Source organism: Monopterus albus, unplaced genomic scaffold (assembly GCF_001952655.1).
Source record: "Monopterus albus unplaced genomic scaffold, M_albus_1.0 scaffold113.1, whole genome shotgun sequence".
NCBI classification, from domain to species: Eukaryota; Metazoa; Chordata; class Actinopteri; order Synbranchiformes; family Synbranchidae; genus Monopterus; species Monopterus albus.
The window spans coordinates 1629387-1653467 of NW_018127993.1; the positions used below are offsets into that span (position 1 = coordinate 1629387).

A 24081-nucleotide genomic window follows, 5' to 3' on the forward strand; every position below is an offset into this window, starting at 1 on the left:
GGAATGTGCTATGGTAGATTAACATCTTAATATCTAAAATAATCAGGCAGCCTCGATTTCACCTTGAATCTCGACATTATATGCCTCACATGCTATAAGTATTAAAGCAGGCACCTCTGTAAATGCCTCTAAAATGGGCCATATATGTAAACTTGTCACATGTGGCTGATGAAAGAGGCTTGTTGTTTCTATCAATGTTTCATAAGTCCAACAGAGCTAAATATTTCATAGAGCAATATCCACCACAGCGGACACAAAAAGACAGGAAGAGGATTTCTTTTCTTTATATGCTTATCAAGAAAAAGTGACAATGTGGTTTATAATTAAAAGCCACTCCACAGATAAGGTCCCCTTGTACAAGCTCTCAGAAGGGGAACTGAAGCCACATTCATCTCCACAGCCCGTCAGCACAAAGAGAATCGTTAGCGTGGTGATTTACCATGGAAACAACCTCTTTGCTGTGCATGCTACTGGCCAGCTCATTTGGCCCACTATCAGTTACTTTTCTTTATTTGTGGCAGCTGAGCAAGAGCTAAACATAGCCGCAGAGCCTCAGGAGGGTGTGTGCGCCGTCTTTGGACATAACAGGACGAGCAACTGCGTAGGAAGCTTCGAGAGAACATGGGCTGTAAAGGTGAAAAGAAGGTGGCTCGCTGGAAAAAGATTTAAAAAATAAAAAAAAAATGTCCATGGGTGTTTTCGCTTGAAAGGATTTTATATTATTTCACTTCCTTTTATTTTGAAATGCGTTTCTGTTCAACACTAATATTAGAATCTCAGAGAAACCTCCAACATCTGCTCTTCAATCACCTCAGAACTTTGCACAGAGTGTAATCAAGACTCTTGGCTAATGGTAATGAAAACTATCAAGGTCTGTGCATGTCATCAGCACACAGTATGCTGTATCAGTGTGTGTGACTGGTGATGAAGCTAATTGTCAGAGTGAAGACCTGTGGTGTGTGTTGGCTGAAACTGGGAACTGACACACTGCTGCATGAGAATACACCAAGGTGCACGTCTACTATGAGCAGTGGCCCAAAATGAATACTGTAATGGTGGGATGATTAATTGATATTTCTTGTTAGTCCAACACACTGAAGGTGCACTGTGTGAGATTTAATGACCAGAGTGTAACGTTCAGCAAAGCTCTCGTACACCGTGTTAAACTGCCCTCATAGCCATTTCATAGTGATTACCATAGATGGAGGACAAATTGTGCACTTGGAAAACTGCTGATGACTTGACCAAGCCCAACCACAGTGGTTACCCATCACTGGCCGTGTTCTAGCTAACGCCATCAAACAAAAACTGAGCATTTAAGTTCATTTTACTTGTTAGGCTAAATTATCTGTCCAGCAGAAAACAGGTAACTTCGGCATCTTTCTGGACACGTTTGTCCCTCGTCAAGGATTCCCATCTGGGTAATGTTTACCCTCAATCTGCCATCATCTATCTTGTTTCTTTGTGTCTTTGCTTCTTCGACAGTGGGGATTCACTTTGTCTTCCTTTGTCTTGTGTGATCCTCCATTTCTTCAAATTATAGCTTTTAAACCCACAATAATACAATTATAAGCCAAAGAAAATGCAACAATTCTTATTTTTTGGTGATTATACACTAGTGAAAACATAATTATGCATAATATCTCCCATTTATGCTAATAAAACCTTCTAGATCTTACACACTGCTCCTTTAAATGACCAAACCAACAATGAATTTTTCATGCCAACAAGCACAGACTGTGTCGCTATAGCCTGATCTCTCTCATTATTCTCTGCATGTAGTTCCATTGTTGTCCAAACACTAAAAAACACAAGTACTCGCTTGAGCACCAGATTAATCTGAGGCTGAAAATTGTCCCACAAAGTCCAACAAAAACACAATTTAGTCTAGACAAAGCACAGGGCTACAAGATGACATTAAAGCCAATTAATGTCTTCTATTTGTTTGTGGAATTTACACAAGGCCCCAGTGCGCCTGTACCCTTCAAACAATATGGTTAATTGCAAATTAATGTGATTTGGGACTTTTGAAATTCCCAGTCTTAGACTGTGGTACAATGAGTTTGCAGCCAAATTTGTTGTGTAAGACAGAGAACATACTGTAGTCTAATACACAGTGCTCCTATGCAACCCAATCAAACTGCCTCTTTGCTTTACATAAGGCAGTACTACATGACATTGAGGCTCAGGGTTAAATAAGCAAATGCCATAAGTAATCTATTAGAACCGAAGACCTTGAGATCGTTGGCAGGTTGTGATTACTTTTTGAAACCAACTCTGAGAAACAGCCTGTACCTTTTCACAGTCTGACTGCAGTGATAAGGTTTTGATTACAAATGATATAAGCTACTTAAAACACCAGCAAGAAAACCTGCAAGTGTTTAAAACAACTGACAAAAGCTTCCATCATAATAAGAAACTGTTGGTTCCAACTGTTCTATTCTGTTCTATTCCAACTGCACGTTTGGTTTGGGTTTGCTGCCACCAAGTGGAGATAACGAGAAACTACAAGCTAATTCTTTGGTACACTACACCAGAGAGAAGTGTGTAGGATTTACTTTGTGCATTCAAATATTTGATTCCATTTTCATTTAAATTGTACAGGTTTTCATATTTATCAAATTTTAGGGATCAATGGATGTCACTATCAGGCACTTTGTTCCGATTTGCTTCCTGCTTTTGATTGGTTGATACACCCTGTACTTTAGATGTGTTGTCTCAAAACCTGAATCTGATGTCTGACAAAGGCCTACAAACAAAATTCTGTGCAGAAACTCCACCTTTTCTGTAACATGATTTCATTTTCCTTAGCATCTGTCAACTAGGTGTATTCTGAAAAACATTTGTTTGAATACAAAACCTGTCTGGTGTTTCTGAATGCACACAAACTATTTCCACAATCATCTTATATAAAAGTCATTAAGCATTTTAACAGCACTACTGGAAGAATAAACTGTCTAATTAGTTAAAGATGAATACTCATCCTATACATTAAAGCCACTTGGTCTACAACATTATGCTGCTATTCAACAACAGCATTACTGTGGACAAAGTCATGGTGGGAAGTGAGGTGTTATAGCACGACTGCTTCATGGGGTGTCAAAGTATCTCTAGTTACTGAGATATCATGATGCACGGACATGATCCACTGTCTGTGTGTGGCTGAGTCCCCTTTCCTGTCCCTGCAGAGCTTCTTTGAGTGGGATGCTGGTCATTAATCCAGTTCTAAGTGAGCCCTCTTAGCACCGGTCACAGGACTGGAGTGTCACTTCACAAAGCAAACTGCTGCATCGAATCCCATGCCACAAGGAGAAACTCGAAACAAGCTTGCAGGGTTTAACCCAACTGATGTGGCTTCGCGTTTCAATTTAAATGCTAATTCTGAAAACTTAAAAAAACAATACAGAGCAATGACATAGTGACTTTGAACAGATGACATGTTGCTGCTAACAAAGGAAAAAAGAAAGAATCAGGTGAAAGCTCCATCGGTGACCCTTTCTCATTTCCTTAGGGTGTACGTTCAGAGATTTTGGAAAGCTGCTGTGTTTTATACCCCATGTAGATTAATAACAATCTATGACAAAATCCATGTCATTTTAGACCAAAATGTTTAGGTCAGTAACCTGTTGGAAAGTGGAAGACTCGTCTCCGACCGCTCTGCAGTCTTAAGCAGCTCACAGTAATTCATTGAAAGGCAATTAAGTTCTGAGCATCACCTACTGAGTCCTTAGAGGAGATCTCACTGGCTGATGGTAGAGACTTGTACCTACAATGAGTGCTGAAGAAACACGTCCTTACTAAACATTCTCTCAAATTTCTGCTGCACTGTGACATCCACCCAGCTCTTAGATGAGTAGTTCAGTGAGAAATGCTGCAAGTGACAGATGGGTTGGAAACACTTTATGAAATCAGTTCTTTAGGCATGTGGCTCATTTTGTACAGTAATTATTTCTCCTGGACTCATGAATACACTTTGTACAGTACAAAGAGTAATTCTAGCTATTTCAGCCTGAAATGATGCTGCTAATGGTTAAGTTTAATTGAATCCGTTTCCTGAGAGCTGCTGGAGCCTGCAGAGAACAGTTACTCTAGCTTAAATGCATTTTGAGGCTCTTATGCTTAGCCAGTCAATATGCAGATCAGATTACTTATATGCCAAGTGTGGCCATCAGCCCCAGTGGTTCTCAACAAAAATGTTTTCATGTTGTAATCAAATTTATCTAAAAGCATAGCGACGGGTGACATAGTTACCCCCTAAAATGACAGCTGCTCTCCCCCGTGGTCAGCCCAAGTCTCCATTCAGTTCTGTAAACACCAGACGGCCTGCGAGGAGACAGGGCCAGCAACAAGAACTACAGCGGACAAGTCCATCGCCCCTTGTGTTGTGTTAATGTCGCAAGGAATTAACACAAGAAACAACACAGTAGATCTCAGCTTAGTTCAGCGTGACCTTATAACAAGGCACTATTATTCTACAAATTAATTTAGATGATGCTGAACACATTTCAGTGTGTTTTTAAACTCTTTTCACTGACCAAGAGGCACCAAACACAGGATGAACAATAATTTATCCATTGCTAGCCTGAGTCATAGTTAATGCTTCATTGTTTCCATATAAGCAGCTCTGCTTCTGAGTTCTCCTATGTCACTCCTACACAGACAGACAAGGCATTTAAAATCACAACAAGACCAAACACATCAGCAGGCACCACCATAATGGCACCAGCACAGCTTTTATCCTCGGACACTGTGGGAACACTCAAAGCCGCGCTGGGTGAGCTGAAAAGGAGCCAGAGGGCAAAGTTCCTATTTTACTGGACCATCATCTCTTGTCATGCAGATGAGTGCAGCTATGAAAATTAATAGAATAAAACATTAGAGTGGGTGGTGGAGTAGCAATAAGGTCCGTCAGACCTCACAGTCGTATGGTTTTGTCCTCATCTGAAGAACCCTACACGGCGTTAATCAGTACGTTACATAAGCAGAGAAAATATCTGAAAGGACTTCTAATACAAAATCTATACTGGGCTGCAGTTTGTCCAGAGCAGCCAGCAGAGATGCTCCAAATACGAACAGCTGCCATTATTGATTGTTTAGCATATACATATAATATAGTAATGAAACCTGTCCACTACTCCTTCCAGGATGTAAAGTTCAAATTGTATTTGTCTGAACAACAGTTTAAAACTTTGATATATTCACCTTACATTTAACACTAAAACAGAAAACCATCATCTGTTCATGTCTGAAAACTGGAATGTTTGGCTTCATTTAGCAACCAAAGGGTTAAATAATCAGTTGATTGTCGATTTTCTGCCAGTTAATCAATAGTTAGCTAATGCATAAGTTAGTCAGCTAATAATTAGTCTGTTTGTTAAAACCCTCCTCTGAACAGCAGTTGTCCAGCAGCTGTAACGAGCCGTGACAGGTCTGTCATGGCATTTCTCCACCTGCTGGAGCAGTGTGCACGAGGCTAACAGTACTGTATTCCACTATATGCTTATTGAGGATGCACCAGCACCACTTTTTTTTTTCTCAGACCGAGTACACGTACTGACACTTAAGTACTCACCAATAGCAAGTTCCGACACAAGTATTTAACAATAATGCATTGCTTCTATTATAAAACTGTGCGAGACGGTGAGAGAGGGGCAGAGAACCAGAACTCAGTCAGCTTTACGTCTGTTGTCATCACTTATTTTACAATATCCTTTGGCTAACTACATTTATAACTCAGGTTGAAATTTCTCCTCCGCTGCCTAACGGCCAGCTCAGCCAGCATGAGGATAATCTAATGCTGCCGTTAACTGGTATCGGTGCATAGTATCGGACAAATTTTACAAGTACTAGAGGGTGCTATCGGACCTGATACCTTTATTGCTATCGGTGCATTCCAAATGATTATATTCTGAAAGGTCTGGAGGATGGAGGACATTGTTTCAGCCAAAGAATGTGCTCTAACATAAGCTGGACACAGTAGTGACCTAAATCAGGATTTCCTTTAGGACCACAGTGGTTAGTTGTCATACTATAAAGCTGTAACATGAAAAGTGAAACATTCCTTTTAAAAAAAACAACAAATCTGCCACTGTTATAACTGAAAACTAAACTAAACATCACAACTCTTAGCAATCACAACACAGTCTCTCAACATTTCCCCTTATTCGTCTGATATTAGCTTAAATAATACATGTCCAATTATGCACAGCAAAATGGTACAGTGCATGCATGTAATCTACTGTGCATGCATCTGGGTCCCATGTTCTCCTTTCTGGGTCCCTGTGAAATGTGCTGACAGTGCACACATGTGCCTGCTCTGATCTATTGCTAGAGAGAGTCACAAAGAGTCGCTCATTCATTTTGCTTTCAACCTCTCTCACAATACCCGAGTAAAATATGAGTTACTGTAATTTAAATGTCATCAGCTCTGTCTTTCTCCCACTACGCCACTAAATATAACCTGACAGTTATTGTCTGCAGGTCACCCACAAAATATTTCATTGTTCTTTATTGAAGACTGGACTTCCTTGTCTTTTGTTACAGTGACAAGCTGTGACAGTGATGCTGATCAACACATTACTGCAGAAAGACAGATGCCAACAGAAGCTTTCGCGACTGTGTTGGCAAAGAGTGCGTTTGTGCTGCCATAGTAAAAAGCAAAACTTGCAAAAGCGAATGGGAAAAAGCCAAGCAAATTCATGGAGTTCTGACTGAAATGCTGGCTGGTTCCAAGCCAATTTCATGCACTACTGGTGTAGCAATGTGACATTCAGATGGGATTACAGAGAAAACAGCAGATTAATGGGGAACTTTCTGGATGCTGAAGTCCAACACACACACACACACACACACACACAGAGGAGACTCCCAAACAGAAATAAAAATGACCAATTAAGTACAATAGAAAAAAAAAATCTCTCTTAGGTAATTAGTTTTAGCTGCTAATGTGAGAAAAAGATCTCATTTTCTCTACCTGTTGTCTTGCGTCTTTGCTTCGGCTGAAGAGAGAAGATGACCATTAAAGCCCCCATGGTCCAGACTTTCGCGCTTACTGATCTGGAAGTCCTGCTAGATTTCACACACTTGCACTCCCACACTAGGATGGCTTGAGAGTGAAAACACAAAGAGATGCTGGGAGCCTTACGAACAGAATTACATCTCCTGACTAAACGTCTCCTTTATATTCGCCCTGGCTGGGTGGGCTGCACAACGAGCACTGTGAGTGGGAGTGAAACATGTGCGCCTCTGTTGAGTTTTGAATTGACGCGCACCCTCTGCACCCCCCTCCTTTCCTCAGTTTTCCCGCTCTGAAGCGAGCGCTTTGTACCAGTTGAGCACCTACTGTGGATTAATTGAGTGCTCAGAGAGCAAGCCAATAATATGCTGGGGAGAGTGGTAGGTACGCTGCTCTTTTCAACGGATCTCTCCTCATGTGGGCAGGGAGAGACTGGAGGAAGGTGAGAGAGCTCCTGCTGTAGATGAATTTTATTCCCCACCAGCTGCCTTTTAACTACAACTCCTGCTGGAGATGAGAGGACAAAACCATGCTGTGCCCACAACATGAGCAGGAGCTGAAAAGTCAGGCTGGCAGTGGTTGGTGTAAATATTTAAATTATGTACAACCAATCACCAGTAAGCATCTCTTCTTCCTTCCTGTATTCTAATCATCTAACCATTTTATCAACAGGTTAAATGAGATAAGGAGCACTCCTGTGGTAACACTATCTGATCTACCCACTGTAACAAAAATCAAGATCTTAAATCACTAAATGATAACTGAAATTAAATCAGTTATTTCACAGGTTTTCTGTGACAGTCCCAAAGGAATATAGTTCAGCTAAATAACAACCAAAACCTCCTGTCATATATCTAGCTAACAAAATTAAACAGAGAGTAGTGTGTCAATGTGACCCTCAACCTTTCACAAAGATCCATTAAACACTCAGGTGAGAAACACTGATGGAATACTGATTCAGTATTCATAACCATGGACAAAAAGCTGCAGCACTCATGAAAAGTTTATTTTTCATTCTATCACAGACTCAGCTACTGCCTCTTCACAGTTGACTGATCCCGACTCAGATCAAGTCTGGGGAAGATCCTTGGGCTTACCGAGGAGGCCTGGAGGTCAGACTCCTCTCAAGACCCATATCTTTTCCCTTTCCGTCCTTGGCTCACAACAGGGTGAGAAATACCATAAAGATGGGCGCCTGACGTGATGCATCACAAAAGGAAAAGAATGAAAGATACTGCTGCTCTGTGTGCCGCCCACACACAATTCACTTCATGTCCTGCGTGTTGGCAGTTCAGTTCAGAAACAGAACAGCCAACCACTACAATCAAGTACCATTTTGCGCCCACTCCATAAAACCTGTTGGTCGTGGTTGCTTTGTTGTTCCGAGGCCTCCTGCTGATGTCAGACAGAAAAGTAAGGTAACACTGGAGTGATGATGTTTGCCGCAACTCACACTGCATAACAAACACACACACACACACACACAAAGAAGTGACCATGGCTGTTCTGCAGGTCAGAGACCTCACAATCACCAACGTGCACCCCATTTATTTGGTCATTTGCTTTTTCTAAAGGAGTCTGATCAGCAACAAGTGCAATTACTTCAGTTTAGTGCATTAGCATGCTAACATTAGCACTAAACCTGTGTCTGGTTTCAAACCTAAATACTAATATTCAAAAATGTGACCTGAAAATGGTGGTAGATAAAAAGTGGCCACAGGTCATCCTGTGCCATTTCATCCATGGCTTAAAGGTAATGTCACACAGAAATGGATTAGACTGCCAAAAATAGTAAAACAAAACAATGCTATAGTCTTATATTTTTGTATTTTGAGGCTTTAACTACAATGCTTCTGTTTATATCCATATCTAGGTTAAAAACATTCATAATCTTAACTAGTGATGTCATCTCCATATTATTCACTGATTGGTCTACAGCGGTCAGACGTAACATTATGACCAGACAGGTGATATGATTAACACCAATTATTTCGTTACACTGGCACCTGTCAGTGTGTGGGGTAGAACAGTCGGTTCTTGAAGTTGATGTGGTGGAAGCAGGAAAAACAGGCAAGTGTAAGGACCTGAGTGACTTTGACGAGGGCCAGACTGTGATGACTGATGACTGGGTGCGAGCATGTCCCAGACTGCAGGCTGTGTGTTCCTGGTCTGCAGTCATCAGTACCTACCAACAGTGTCTAAGGAAGGACAGACGGTGAGCCGGCGACAGGGTCATGGCTCACTGATAAGGCTGATCTACTTCAGATTAAACTTTTTAATCTTTATTAAAATGTCTGAAAATGAGAAGTGTACATTGGTCTCTATGAAGAGAAACAGTCAGCGGTTATAGTGGTGATATCACACCTAGAGTGGGGAGGCTGCTGAGTTTATCCAAAAAAAAAAAATCTCCAACTTGTTCTCATGACCACATCTTCACTCCTTTTGCATCAGTTTGTCACTGATTGGTCGATAGACGTGCTCTTCCTGATTCACAGAAGATGCACAGTGAGCTGCAGAGTCACATGAGTACCAACCAACCACTGCACTGACTCCTGTGTACGCAGCATCAGGCAGGCGGTCATACTGTAATGTTATGACTAATTGCTGTAAATGTCCATGCATATACTGATGCAACTATGTGCAGGGGAATCCCATTTAGAGATGTGCAGTAAATTAATCTATAGTAAACATAGGGGGCACTGTGAGGAGGTGTCAAATGAATGAACTCTGTAGCTCCAGTTTGAGGACCGGTCCAAATCAGCTGAGCATGGCTTTTCAAAGGCTAGCCTCATTATCTTGGAGCATGAATGACTTTTTATTAAAGTAGACAGGGTGGAATAATCAAAGGTCATCATCTCCACATTTACTTAAGGCTTATTCAATACCACTCGAGGAAAATGATCTAATTACTATGTGAGGTTTGAGAAAGAAGCTGCATTCGCAGCACACATGTTTCATAACTGAAGTGAAGTTCAGTTCCAAAGCACGGGCAGCACTTGTCCCACAAAGCCCACCAGTAAGAATTAGGCCTGGTCATTGTACATGTCGAGTATGTACTGCAGGAGCTCCTCTACTGCACATAACCTTTTCCCTCCTGTTGTTTCCGGTTAATCAACATGATGCCATATACAGCACATCATTAAAAGGAATGCTGTTCGTCTGCAGGTGATCCAGACACAGCCGTACGTGGGTAGTTGCCCCCGCCGTCTTTTGAACAATGAGCAAAGGAAAGTGGAATAGTGGCTGAGCCGTCACCAGAGGAAGCTGATGAACAGCAGTTCACGTATGAAGAGAGCGATGAATCAGACTGCAAAGAGGTGACGACCAAAACCCGTGTATGGTATTTCTGATGCTTGTATCTTGGACCAAACCACTGATCAGTGAACGCATTTTACTTTCATGAAGCCTTTCTTCACTTTCTCACAAGAAAAGAAACAAGACATGCAACAGAGCTCAAACCCACTTTGAGAGACACTACAAGATCTTTAGTTCTCAAGAGCAACTTCTGTCAGATCTCAGGACTTTAGCAAAAGCAGCAGGTCCTCTTGTTTAAATCAATCACATTTTGATATTCAAAGGTAAACCAGAGGTGGAATGTGACTCGTGTCTAATTCACTCTGATCGAATCCCAAATATGTAATAAAGCTGCCAACAAGGAGCAAGGACTTGAGCAGACGAGTTGACATCATGGTCTCTCTCTCTCTCTCTCTCTCTCTCTGAATAAAAACTATTCATCAGCTTATTAGTAAGTTGACTGGCTAAAATGACTAACAAAATAAACCTTTTTTTTTGCAGTATGGGTATTAAAAGTATCATGAAATTCAAATTAAAAACAACGTATTCAGGTGAGCTGGTTCTAGGGTCATGCCCACTGACGTGGCCTCTGCATTTCCTGCCACAACAAGAAAGAATGTGTACTACGAAAAAGGAAAAGGTCTAATCATCTACTGTATATGAAAATGTGCATCACCTGAGACTACATGGTACAGTATATCGACCATAATGGACTGATTTCTCTCTGTACAGTATATTGAGACTAGTGGAGTTGAATTGTGCAGTGCACTGCTTTAAACAGCAGAGGGAGCACTTGATTAACCCTGAGAAGCAGCAGCACTCCTGCAGCCTTCTCCATCTCCAAATATCTGAGACAGGTATCAACTCCAGCATTGTCTTATATTATCTGATGCTAAAAGCATGGATGTTATGATTCCTTCTGTCTGTTTAAAACAGTATTTAGATCAAAACCACTCTGCTTTTGAACAACTACGCAGTTTAGGCAGGATAGATTTTACAACAAAGATTAGGGACCCTTGACAAAAAGAACAATGTAAACAACAGAGAACAGACATGCTTCTTTTTTCCATGACGTACATACAGCCTACCACAAGAACACTGCAAGGTGTCAGAGCTCTGCCTTACACCTTCTCCATCCTATTAATCTGTCGTTTTCAATATACATTCGAATATTTCAGTCAAATTAGAAGCAGCCAAACACCGAGCACTGTCAAGAAGAAGCACAACTCTTGTTGCCGTTTAAAACCATGTCATTTTTAACAAGCAGAAACAAGACAAAAACAAAATGTAAAAAGAGGGACAGGGGCACGAGGAGTGTCTGGGAATGATCAGATTTTATTGCCATGCACTTGTTTATTTCTAGTTTATTTCAGACATTATGAAAAGGTTCTGTGTAGCAGCTTCCAACGTCTGAGACAAACTACCGGTGTCTCCAATCAAACGTGTGTCTACTGAACATCATCCACAGCAGCTGGAATTCTTGGCTGCTGGAGAGATTTTCCCTGTGGTTCATTTCTGCAGACACTGGGAGATGCTATGAACCCATTCTCACTCTTCACGAGTTTATTTCCTCTGTGGCTGCAAAACACACTGCACCAGCTGTCAGAAATTCGTGCAGCTTAAAATGAGCTAATGAAACTCTTGAAGGAACCAACTCTGAACACCTGCAGCAGCAACATTGAGGCTATGAAAACCCTAAAATGCAACACTCTCTGTAGAAGGATTTAGTTACACTGGTACTCTCTCCACCCCAAAAGAATATCTGATGCTGTCTTGTCCTCAAATATGAGATGCCACCGCCTAAAACACAGCAGCAGCGTTACCGTAACAGTTCACATCTTCCACTGAAAGCAGCACAGCCAGCGTCATGGCTAACTAATTCAGCAACAGATAAACTGCAAGCACATGTTTTATATAGCAGCTGTCAGCACTGTACTGATGAGGGAGACTGAAGTGTCCTTCTTATTACTTATTGACCATTATATTAGCTTGAGCCTGTATCAGTTGGACTCTTAGAATCCCTACACAATAAACACATCACACCAGGCAGTGATGATCCAGTCTGGCTGCTGAGACTGGAGAAAACTCTGGGCAGCAGTCAGCACTTAAATTAATGGTCCACATTAAGCTTTTTAACTTTTAACCATCCTCAGACTGGTCTAACCATGATGTGTGGCTGCAGTGACTGGGCTACATTACCTGCCCAGATGGTCTGAATCAGTGGGCACCTGGCCTCACGGTGTGCATCGCATCCAACCGCTATCAATCATGGACGAATACGGTTCAGTGAAAAGGTCATTTCCCTTTAAACGATGGCACAAAAAACAAAAGCATAATTTTCACAGCCAGGCCAAGCAGGGCAGCTCTGCCACGTCTGTGTCTAATAAAATACCTCTTGTCCACCATATAATGAACTAACACAGTCGTTCGGGGACACCTAGAATACATTCTGAGGAAACCTCAGCCAGCTTGACATTTTTATATCAGTGTGCATACTTAAATACACAACAGCTTTGTTGTCACTCAGCCGTGTCGTATCATTTTCTTCTCTCCTTCCCACCTTTCTTTGACAATGTGCAGATCGTAAACACAGAAGGAGTGTGTGACTCAGCACTACAGCGGCAAGTGTAAAACCTTCCTCAGGCCATAAAAGCCGAGGAGCTGGCAGAGTCATAATTTTAATCAGATTGTTCGAGTGCACCATACCAACAGCTGAAAACAAATACCTTCTCTTTACTGCAGGCTGATTTCAGACCAAGACAACACGTCCTGCATCAGGCTTCATATAGGGTTGTCCAACATGGACGGCGGCCAAGCAGGTAGTTAGGTGTGAATTTCAATTTGACCCGTCATCAGCACAGCCCCACCTGCTGCCGCTGTGCGCCCTGTAGGCCCAAGCCCATGTCACACTGCTTTATTACCCGCTGACATGTAGCTGCTGTCTGTGTGATACTGAGCACACCATTACAGATCAGTGCTCACTGAGCCATTGCAAAGTCTTTAAAACAACATCTCAAAACTACAATGCTTTTCTCATCAGTCTTGTGAAACGTATCGGGTCAAGTCAAAAGACATCAGGATCAAAATTCTCCCAGAGCAGCAACATATGACAGTCTGCACGGATGGTGGCAGGACATTAAAATCCTGGCTTTGTTTCCACAAATCAAACCCCTTCATCAGCTCTGAACACAAGTGGATATTGCAGCAGTGTAGTGAGCAGCGTTCACTCTGAATCATAACAGCACAACTCCAAATAACTATGAAACTCACACCGAGATGCATGGATGAGCCCAATAAAACCTTCTGCAGCACACAGTGATATGACTGTTGCAGTTATTTGGGGGCAAAAATATCACTAAACAAGCAATGCAGATGGTGGATGAAAACATAATTGAATGCTCCTCTGACTTGGTCCTACACTCCAACAGCGATAAGCATTAGTCCTCACTTCACTTTATATTTTTTACTGTACATTATCACTCAACACAAGGTCTTAGCCAGTTGTGCTCCACTTGAGATAACACGGGAGCAGTTTAGTCGTCTGCATGACAAATTATACTGAACGCTTATTATTAAATATGCACCGTTTAATCAGCCTGCTCTGTTTCAGTCACACATCTTGTTCCGATCGGAGGGTGGTGACTTATCCAGAATGTAAGGTCATGTTGGGGAATAAATACAGCAATCGTGTCTGCACATAAAAAATAATAATAATAATGATGAGGCATTTATGGTACCTCTGCTCCACTGGACAACAACAACAACAATGAAAACACACATACTATGAGTAGGGTTGCCAACTGTGAGTCACACAGTGAGGCAGGCTGATGCAAAGTTACTACAATAAGGTAGCAGTTTCAGTACAAGTAGCCTAAATTAATTTGAACTTAATTGTGCAATTTCAGTTCCTCTATTGGCGCCCTGGGGCTGCCTTCCATTTGAATCTGTATTTTCCCTGCCACTTTATTTCCATGTGTTTAATCAGTATTAAAGAAAAAAAAAACACTCCTGATTGAATTTAGATCTTTCCGGCAGACTACATCAATTGTGAGAGTCTCTTTAAAGAATTTGCAAACAGTGGGAAATGTTTACACTGGAGTACAGTTCTGGTTTATTATGTGTTTGGTCGTAATGTCCCTGTTTTGGCCATCATTTCTGAGCAAATCACCAGCTCTTGATGGAATGTAAATGACACTGACATATTAAGATCAGTTTAGTATAAACCCAGGACAAACAGTAGTAATGGCTGTACAACGTCCTCTCTGCCTCTGCAGGAGCTTTGTAAAGTCAAACCCCAGTAATGTCACAGATATGAAACCAGGGTACAAATGTAGAGCACAAAACCTGCACTACAAACCAGAGGAGCTTGAATGCCACAGACATTTACCAGGAAGGGAGGGTCTAATAGAAAGTTGCTGTTGGTTTTTGGAGCTTGGCCCAGACCAGATATCAAAACTTCACAATAATTTTGTTGAACACTTCTGAGTAATGCTTGAAATAAGCTAAAAATGTTAAGCCAGCACAACAGCAGCATAAGCAGAGAACAGTCATAAAGTCAGAGACCTGACTCAACAGTGTGTGCTACAGTAATACTGCATTTACCCTGAGTAGCAGTAAAACGCCCGAGTGTACTGAACTGAGCAAAGGTGCATTTTATTGTTTTGGAATCCAAGTTATTATTTTAGAGGATGATTGTGTCATTTCATCTTTCAAATATTACATACTCTGACTTCAGTACTGTACACACCTATACTGATTGGCTGTTTCAGTGCTGAAACACATACTGAAGAATAATAAATACATAACTGGACAAGTGATTATTCAAAAAAATAATATCATGTGAGTGTTTCCCTGCGTTCACACTGGTGTTATGACTGTACCATTTCAAGTCCAAACAGCAGCTGGGAAATGCAATTGTGTTTGTGTTATGTTTTTTTTTAATTAAGTTTATTTATAAGGGGCCATGTGTAAGAAAAATGAATCTCATACAATGAGAAGAGTTGTCTTACACCAGAGTTAGCTAACAGTTCATTTCCATCTGCAGTCCCAGGACTGGTACACACAATACACCGATGTAAACGCACACAGCTAAAAACTAACAGATGAACAACCTTCAACAGCCCTTGGTTGCGCCGGGTTCACAAACAGTAACATGAATGGCACATTCAACAACCGCCTCAGGCCATGATCTCATCTAACACCTATCAGGCTGCTCATCAGCAGCAGTGACAGGTGAAACACTAACCACGTAGACGATGTGAACTCAGTGACGCCGCTTAAGCCCCTCCCAACCTGCATCAGCTAAACCACAGAGTGGAGGGGAAGCCCCTTCTCCGAGGTAAATGGTGAGACACGTTGCCAGCCATCGCTTCACACAGGTCTGCAGCCTGTAACCAAACGCTACCTGTGCCAGAGGCTACAGTCACGTGCAAGCATCACCTCCTCTCCTAAGTTTCCCACATCCGGCCAGATTATGTGTCAGTGCTAGAAGCTGCAGCGTGAGACGCTTTTCCTGCATTAAGTTCACTTTCAGGGTGTGAGAGGAAAAAAAGATGTTTGGTGGAAACAGTCGATTTACTCTGTCATTATCTGATTTACTGAAGGGAGGCAGGCAAATGATTAAAATGTAAATAGCAGCAGTGCAAAACAAGATTAGGGAAGAATTCCCTGAGATGATGTGTTTACTATCTAATTTAAAAGCTGAACTTGAGCCAACAGCTTTTGGTCATTAATCCTTGTAGACTGAGAGGGGATACTAGATTGTACGTTTGTTTCACGCCTCTCCTGCAACTTTGATCTGAAACTAGAAACCCATCAATATTGTATGTACATTCTACAAGGCCGTCTGACGTATCAAGCAGTCTGATAAAATGTTTGACTTCCAAGCAAGGGTCTAAGACCCTATACAACACTGGCAGGAACACGGCACAGCTGAAATGAACAAAAGGCTGAACACTGCTGGCCACAGAATGTCTCCCCGAGTGGACGCTACACTACATATCCTGCGAGGCCAATTCAGCTGCACACATTTCACACCGACAGAAGAGAAGAAATGCTGTGATTAATGTTGGTGGCGTCTCTTAATGTGCTTTGCTGAGACAAAAACAATCACTCGCTGCTCTGCCAAATGCAGAGAGTTTTGTTCCTACCCTGACGGGCTGTGCCCAAGAAAAAAAAACAAAAAAACACTCGAGCTGTGCAGCCACTGCTTGAACCCGCAGAGGGAAGTTTGCATTCTGGTGAAGATGCCAAAGTTTTCAAAATATCAAATATGTTAGACTGAACTTCGCAGAAATGTGCATAAAATTATGCATGAGACATCCTGAATATTTCCAACTGATGGAAACAAGGCATCTTGAATATGTTACCGAGTATAAACATCAAGTACAGCAGCTTCTGTCCCAATGTTGATAAAGAAGAGCATCATCTCAGACGTACTAGTGAAATAAGATGAATATTCCAGCTTTAAAACTGTTTAAAGGAAAATACAAGGGGGCATCTAGAAGCAAAACGGTCTGAAAGTTAAAGAGTAGGCATGTTTGCTTCATAAAGACAACATGGTGGCCTAACAAAAAAAATAATAGTATAGGAAGAAATACTGTACAATGCATGAAAAATCAGGACGGTCTCAACTCTGGGTGACAAAAAAAAGTACAATTCATATTTTACCCAGCTCTGCATCACAGACATCACTTTGACACATAAGATGATATAGTAGGCAAAAACATCCATGTGCAAGCAAATCTCTGACACAGCAATCATACACTATCTGCTCCCATACACACAGTTACCTTCAACTACCACTGATCGCAATATATTTTTCTCAAAGTCAAAATGACACTATAACCTTTATATTTAGCTCCACATAATACTATCCTGGCTGACCTTTCACCCCAATGAAGCCACCTCCTGAAGCAGCTTGTCTAATAAAATTAGGTTTCTGCTCATAAAAATTACATGAAGTTAACCTGACTGACAAAGAAGATTGTTTGAATTATGCATCGCTGAGCTCTGAGTGTACTCCTTCCAGAGACGCTTCGGTTCAGTGTAAAGTAAACATAAAACACCGAGCTCTTCGCTCAGGGGTGGCGTTTAATGGTACAAAAATCATCTGGACAAGTCAAATGGAGCCTTAGCTATACTGATGTGGCAGCTGTGGTTGTTAATGTGATGTCACGGCTCATTGATAATCCATATGTGGATGTAAGTGAGCATGTGAGGAGAGAGATTACAAAAATGACGAGAGTTGCTAAGAGTCAGTTTGTGGGATTCCTAAAGGGCCCAGAGGCCCCTGGGCTTCATGCTCGGTTTGAAGTGGCTTAACATTTCCTGTTGGAAAGTCACAGAATGTCTTGATCCTTTTTAATCTATGCTTTTTATTCTTGAATCCATCTGCAAATCAACTCAACACAGCACAGGTGCAGTTACATTTTCAGGCAAACACATACTGTACCTGGGTTTTTTGTTTTTATCCCAGCAGCAGCACCTGGGAGCCCTGGTAAAACTGTAAAATGTCACTAAGAGAAACACAAAATGACCACTGAGAGATGCAAAGTAAGCTCTAAAAGATTCAAAGACAACAAGATGGAAACAGATGTAAAAGGACTGCAAATAGAAACTATAAAGATGTAGAAGGACTGCAAAGAAATGCAAAAATAACAGCACTGACAAAGAACTACCACTGCAAACAGCCTTTTTACCTCTTTCTCTTCTCCTCCGTAGGAGGATTTAAGGTCTCGTTACATCTGTACTCATGGGCTTCACTGTCTAATAAACTGCTAATTATTGGAGTTAACTATTTTCCTCTGGGCATGTCACTCCCTCCCCAAGAACTCTTCCCTCACTGACACTTGTCAAGCTGGTGCAGTTTCTTAATTGCATGGTCTGCCTGTATGATGCCATCAGATTAATGCCACAAACACACACTGAGAAACAAGTTGGACCGTCTTCAGTGCGCTCTCCCTCTGCACTTCCATCCACCATCTGTATATAGCAAATACTGCAGGTGAACACACTGCAGTACTTCTCCACTCACCTGAGGGAGGGATTAATTTTCCCAGCAAGGCACCAGAACACTGTGGGCTGTGACAGCAGCTGCTCAGTAGCAGGCTTTTCATGGTTTAGGTTTTAAGTCGGAGCACAGTGCTGAAAACCAGACTGCAATTATGCAGCTCATTTCAATTACATTGTTTGCAGGGGTCAATTATAGCAACCCGTTCTGCAGGTTTACAAGCCTCAGTGCAGTTTTAATGTGAAGCCACTACAAACTGCAGCGAGTGCTGTTCAGCATGCATTCGTAACAGTAGTACAAGCATACGCTGCTCAAGTGTTAATGTTCATTTTCAGAGCAGAGGAAAATTTCCCTTGGTGGAGCACAACCGCATGCACACACACACACACTGAAGTTGAAAAGCAAATGCAAATACACACCAGTCCAAGGTGAGTTTTACACCCAGAGCTCACATCTTGTGTGCTCTGGGAAAGATGGTAGAAGGGTTCTTTTTTAATGCAGCTGGGGAGAACTGAGCACCCACATCGTTATCGTAGCCCATCACCTTCTCTGCTCTCTTAATATGACCAATGACAGAGGAAGCAGCCAGGGTTGAGACAGAGTTCAGAAGAACATGACTCAGGGGCAGCTATGTGAACATTCTTGGTGATGATCAAATTAAACTTCAGTAAATTAAAGCTTGACATACAACAAATGAAGGCTGCAATATCCCAGAGCAGAAAATGGCATCTTTTCTTCTTTTGTCAAGGAGGAATTAATCCGAGACTTGAAAGGGAACTGTATATTTAGTAGCGCATAGGCTTACAACCAAGACAGTGTCTCTTCATATGTCATACTTAAAACTGCATTCTGCAAGCTCCCGCCATCTCATGTGGGATGTCAGGAAAAAGAAACACAGGCCTCAGGTTAGTATAGAAACATCTGCTCACAGCACAGTTTGACAGCAGTTCAACAGCAAATTAAATGTTCACAAGTTTGATAATGTTCCTCCCATGCAGCCCGTACAGCTCTTAAACTGGAGGGGTCCTCGTTACGGCAGGTGTCTGAACAGCTGGAACATCACAGAGGAAACACTGAATCCCTACCAGCTGCAGTTACACCGTATTATAGCCGTCCTAACATCCATACAGCATCATAGTTACTCCTATTCTGGAATGTGAAATGTCCATGACACAGTCTCTTAAATCCTTGCTGAAACAATGCAAACACTGCTGGCTCGGCAAGCATCACAAAATCCCACTTCATGGTCAAGCTGTCTATATGTACAGCTTGTACTATGTGTAGCTTGGCTTGGGGTCAATAGGCAACCGATTAATTTTCTTCCCTACCTTCATATCCCAGCAAGAGAAACTGACCAAATTCACTTAACATGTAGGAACTGAACAAAATCCTGTGTGAAGGCAAAGATTTAGAGCTTACGGAACAATGTGCACCAATTAGCACGTCTGAATGTGTTAACACAACATATTGTTAAGAACTGCAAAGAATTATGCACCCAAAGAAGTTTGTATCTGGCTTAACGCAGTGTAAGACAGTAGGTGCACCTTTGGTCGTGGCTGAGAAACTAATACGAGAAGTTGCATCAAGCAAAGACAAAAACTCAGTTACATTTATGAGAAGGGTGCTGGCTAACTTCATTTGTATATCTTTTTTCTGGATTCAATTCTTTTACGGGTTAAATTTAATGCCATAGCTTTGGGTTTCCAAAGAACATCCGTCAGATTTAACAGCCAAGTTTCAACAGAGCCAGCTTAAGTCACAATAAGAATGGATTTACACCAAATTCACATGCCTGGAATGATCTTTTATAGCAATATCTTCTTTATTATCTGAAGGATTATAAAGCTATAAGCACAGTGAGGAACAAACTCCCCATTATTCTTGTTCTCAGACACAGCTTACATGTCAAATATTCACATTCTACAGGTTGCCAGAAATGGGGTACTGAATGTAAACCCCTAAAAACCCTGATGTCAACACAAATTATAAGTGACTCATTGATGAAATCACAGTGTTTCAACAAGAGGTGCAAAAAGTCAAAGGCAAAGTTCTTAAAAGCAGTTTGAATTGCTAAGGAGAACACGGCTGTAACTTTGTTAGTTAATATGTTTTCATGAATACAAATAGAAAGTTTTCTCAAAAGGCTCTTGATCCATGTGGCTGAAGGTATCTCTATACAAAAACATTTGCCTGTGCAGCTGACAGGCAAATGCATTGTGAAAACCCACACAAGTGCAAGTCCCCTTGAAATGTACAAGCATTTTTGCACTTTTCTGTCAAAGCACACACTACCAGCAGCAGCAGCAGCAGCCCTGCCACGGTGACATGAACCCACTGAATCCCTGTGAACAGCACAAAAATGTCAGACAGTTCTGGGTTAACTGGGAAAATAACCCCCTGTATATACACTAGGACTAACACAAACATCTCATGCATACAGGCATCTACTACTTTATAAAATATAAACCAGCTTCCAGTGCCTTTGTCATCACTGCTTTTGATCCCCCATTATATCACTACAGTCGACTGATCAGACTTGCAAAGTGGGGCAATCAGTATTAGCACAGGTTATTCTCATGCAAGGCTTATAAAACAGTGATAGGCAGTCAGAGCAGCAGCACGTGAGGTGACTACATAGTGAGGCTGCAGGAAAGTCATGTTAACACTACATTTATAATGATCAAAAAAGGTGGAAATGACACCACCTCTGCAGGTTTTATGCACTTGAAGCTTAAGAAGTCCAAATTCAGCCTGAGGACATTTCAAGCTCAAGGTGCGACATACCTTTTTAAATCAAAAACGTAGTATTTCCACCCTGTGTCTTTCTCATCATTCTACATCTTTACCCACCCAAACAGAGAATCTATTTTGGCGTGTCCCAACCTGCACCAGGCGGATTTGCTGACCGCATTGATCGTTTTGTTAAAGAACAAGTAATTGTGGACTCTGACTGCCTCTGGGCTTCTTCAAGACCAATTTGCCTGGTTGTCACTTGAGGGCCGAGGTTTACGACTCAGCGTGGGGGAAGGATCCTGACAGTACATGTCATCTCCCTGTGACGTGTGGAGTGCTTCCTCCTTGTCTGTTTGTGTCAGTAATGTTTGCTGATGAGCCAGGGTATCTTCCTGTATGAGCTACCGGGCACGACAACACTGACAATCGATAACAGAGATGAGCTGGAAATAAAGTTTCATTATTAGGTGGTTTTATTATTAGGTCTCAAAGTGCCTCCTAAGGTTTTAAGCCATGAACCCTCAATGACTTAACTGACATCACCTGTAATTGACTGAGTACAAGAATGTGCAAAGGCTGGACACTGTATAGGTAGGAATGGGACGGTACTTTGTGACTCATCACCATGTCAACACCAAAACAATGATATGTTTCTAACTAGTGTGGGTTTAGGGCTTTTTAGTTTGTTTTTTTAATTTTCTCAAGGCCAAGACACTTAAGGGACCGACGACCCAATGTGAATAATCCAGGCTCTTGCATTACAGAGGGGACTTCCAGGCCTCCTCGGGGAACAACCCCCCCGATCATCATCAGGAAGGGCCAATCAGACCCAAAATCTCTCTGATTATCCTGTAGTGTGGCGGCAGCATAAGAAACCAGAAGTCCATAGATGCTCTGCTACAGCTTTTAGTCCCCACCATCAGGGAGATTTAACACCTTGACTTGGCCAAGCAAATCTTTTAGTCAGCATAGCCTCCTGAGAGCATCGTTCAACACGCCAGTCCTCTTTGGTGTGACAACCAGCACCAGAATAAATTCTATAACAAGCCTCTCTGTTTCAATACAAATGGAATTTCACACATCCCCTTTCTCCAATAAAACCGACATACTGGGAGTACGTTCGTCAGTGGGACAGCACCTGCAAACACATTCTCTGAAAACCTCATCACAAAATATCACACAGCATTGTTAGCAGAGAATTCATCACCTCTGCTGTGTCTTCTCTCTTCTGTGTAGCTGCTTCAGGCTCTGGCTTTAACCAGTCATTACAGAACAAGGCCCATTTGTCATGTGTAATAGGGTCCTCCATTAAACATGAACCTGACAGCACTTATCGTTTAACTTGGCGCCACCACTTCCACAAACCAGCAGACAGATACTACATGAAATACCAGAGATGAGAGACAGAGGGAAGAAGAACAGCTAATAACAGAATCAAGGAACAGATTTAAAGCTGGTCACATTCAACCTTTAGTATCCTCCGGCTACAAGGCTGAATTCACCACAACCCCTGGTTTTATGTTAAGAAACTCTTCCTCAGTGCTTCATACGCTGTGGACCATTCTACATCTTTGGGTCTGGGTTAAGCGGTTTTAAATTTCACTTTCTGCACCCTATAGCTTGCCAGTGTTTAAAGCAGGCAGCTGTTTCCACTGAAAAGCTAATGTCCTTCTGTGTTTGCTCGATGTGTACATAGCAGTTTCAATATCTACTTTATTTAGGATGATAATACGTCTGCTTTGTGTTCACAGCCTGTTGTGTTGACAAAATCTATTAATGCAGTTGAATAAATTCATAAAGTAGTATCTCTGGAATATAATGTAGATTTAAAAAGCAGGAACTGACATTTAGTATTGAAGGACTTTGGCTCTTGTTACCATACTGACTCTAAGAGACGAGACAGTTCAAGTAACTTCAAAACAGTGCTGATTTATTCAAAGGATCACAGGTAAAATTAACATTACACGCTCAGGTATCTTGCACCTCCAACATGCACGCAGGCAGATGTAAGATGAAAGACCCTGAACCCACCAGGCCTACATGTCGTGTCTTAAACATAAGAACATATTATGGCTAAGGCTACAGTTATACACGTCATTATAATAATATTAACACCCTGTCTGCTGACAGTCATCAACTCTTCTCTCTAGTTATCCTTGACCAGATGTACCCTGTAGAAACTCATAAGCATGACTAAGCATTTAACAGTCTAACTAGACATCCTATCTCCACTAAACATTTCTAATACATAAAGTATCTATCTAATTTCTAACAGTATAAATAACGATACTGCAAAAAGCAAAGTTCGCTTATATCTGGTGTCTTATCTCAGGAGAATGTATTTAATAAATTACTGAGCTCTGAGTCTACGTGAACTGGGACTATGTGCCAAGTTATAAAATCAGGTGATAACAGAGATTTAACCGGTTGCTAGTGACTAACTCTTTTTATAATAGCTTATCAAAACCCCTGAGTGTCTGATTGCACAGACAATAGCAGTGTGAAGCATGTACCACACTGAAACCCCACACCACTGCTCCTGCATGATAGACAATATCAGCCTCCCCAGGAGGGCTTTGTCTTGGATGGCACTTTCCATTAGCACATTGTTGAGTAGGCTGCTTCAGCTGCAGCCACTGGCACTCAATGTTTTACCCTTTACATAACAAGTCAGAGCTCATCACATAGCTTAAGTGGAGTGACAGGCCCTAAATCAGAAAGATAAAAAAAGATAAAGTAGAACTCTAATCATTTATAAAGATCGATCTGAGGTAGGAGAAGTTAAAATAAGGAACGTATGCAGTATGCTAGTTTATGCAATTAAATATTTGACAGTAAGGGCATAATAAATGATCCTTTATCATTATAACTAGGCTAATACTTACACTGCGGACACAGGCGGTTCTGTCCAGTGCAGACATCTGTTCTATATTCAAAAGAACAAAAATTACATAATGCATGGCACAGTAAGTGAATTGAATTCTCAAAGTTAGATAAGAATACAAACTGCAATTGATGTAATGTAGAA

At 41.5% G+C, this 24081-nt stretch overlaps 1 protein-coding gene across 10 annotated transcripts in view; it reads right to left on the minus strand.

Annotated features, from left to right (window-relative positions):
• Nucleotides 1-24081, minus strand: part of kcnip4a (potassium voltage-gated channel interacting protein 4a) — a 124082-nt gene that overhangs the window by 57288 nt on the left and 42713 nt on the right. The window contains exon 1 of one of the 10 annotated variants that reach the window (XM_020611401.1): nucleotides 6974-7259. The exons of the other annotated variants lie outside the window; for them this stretch is intronic. Within the exon in view, the coding sequence (XP_020467057.1) occupies nucleotides 6974-7031 (58 nt within the window). The 5' untranslated portion in view covers nucleotides 7032-7259. Of the gene's footprint in view, nucleotides 1-6973; nucleotides 7260-24081 lie in introns of those variants that run through there. 10 annotated transcript variants of the gene reach the window in all.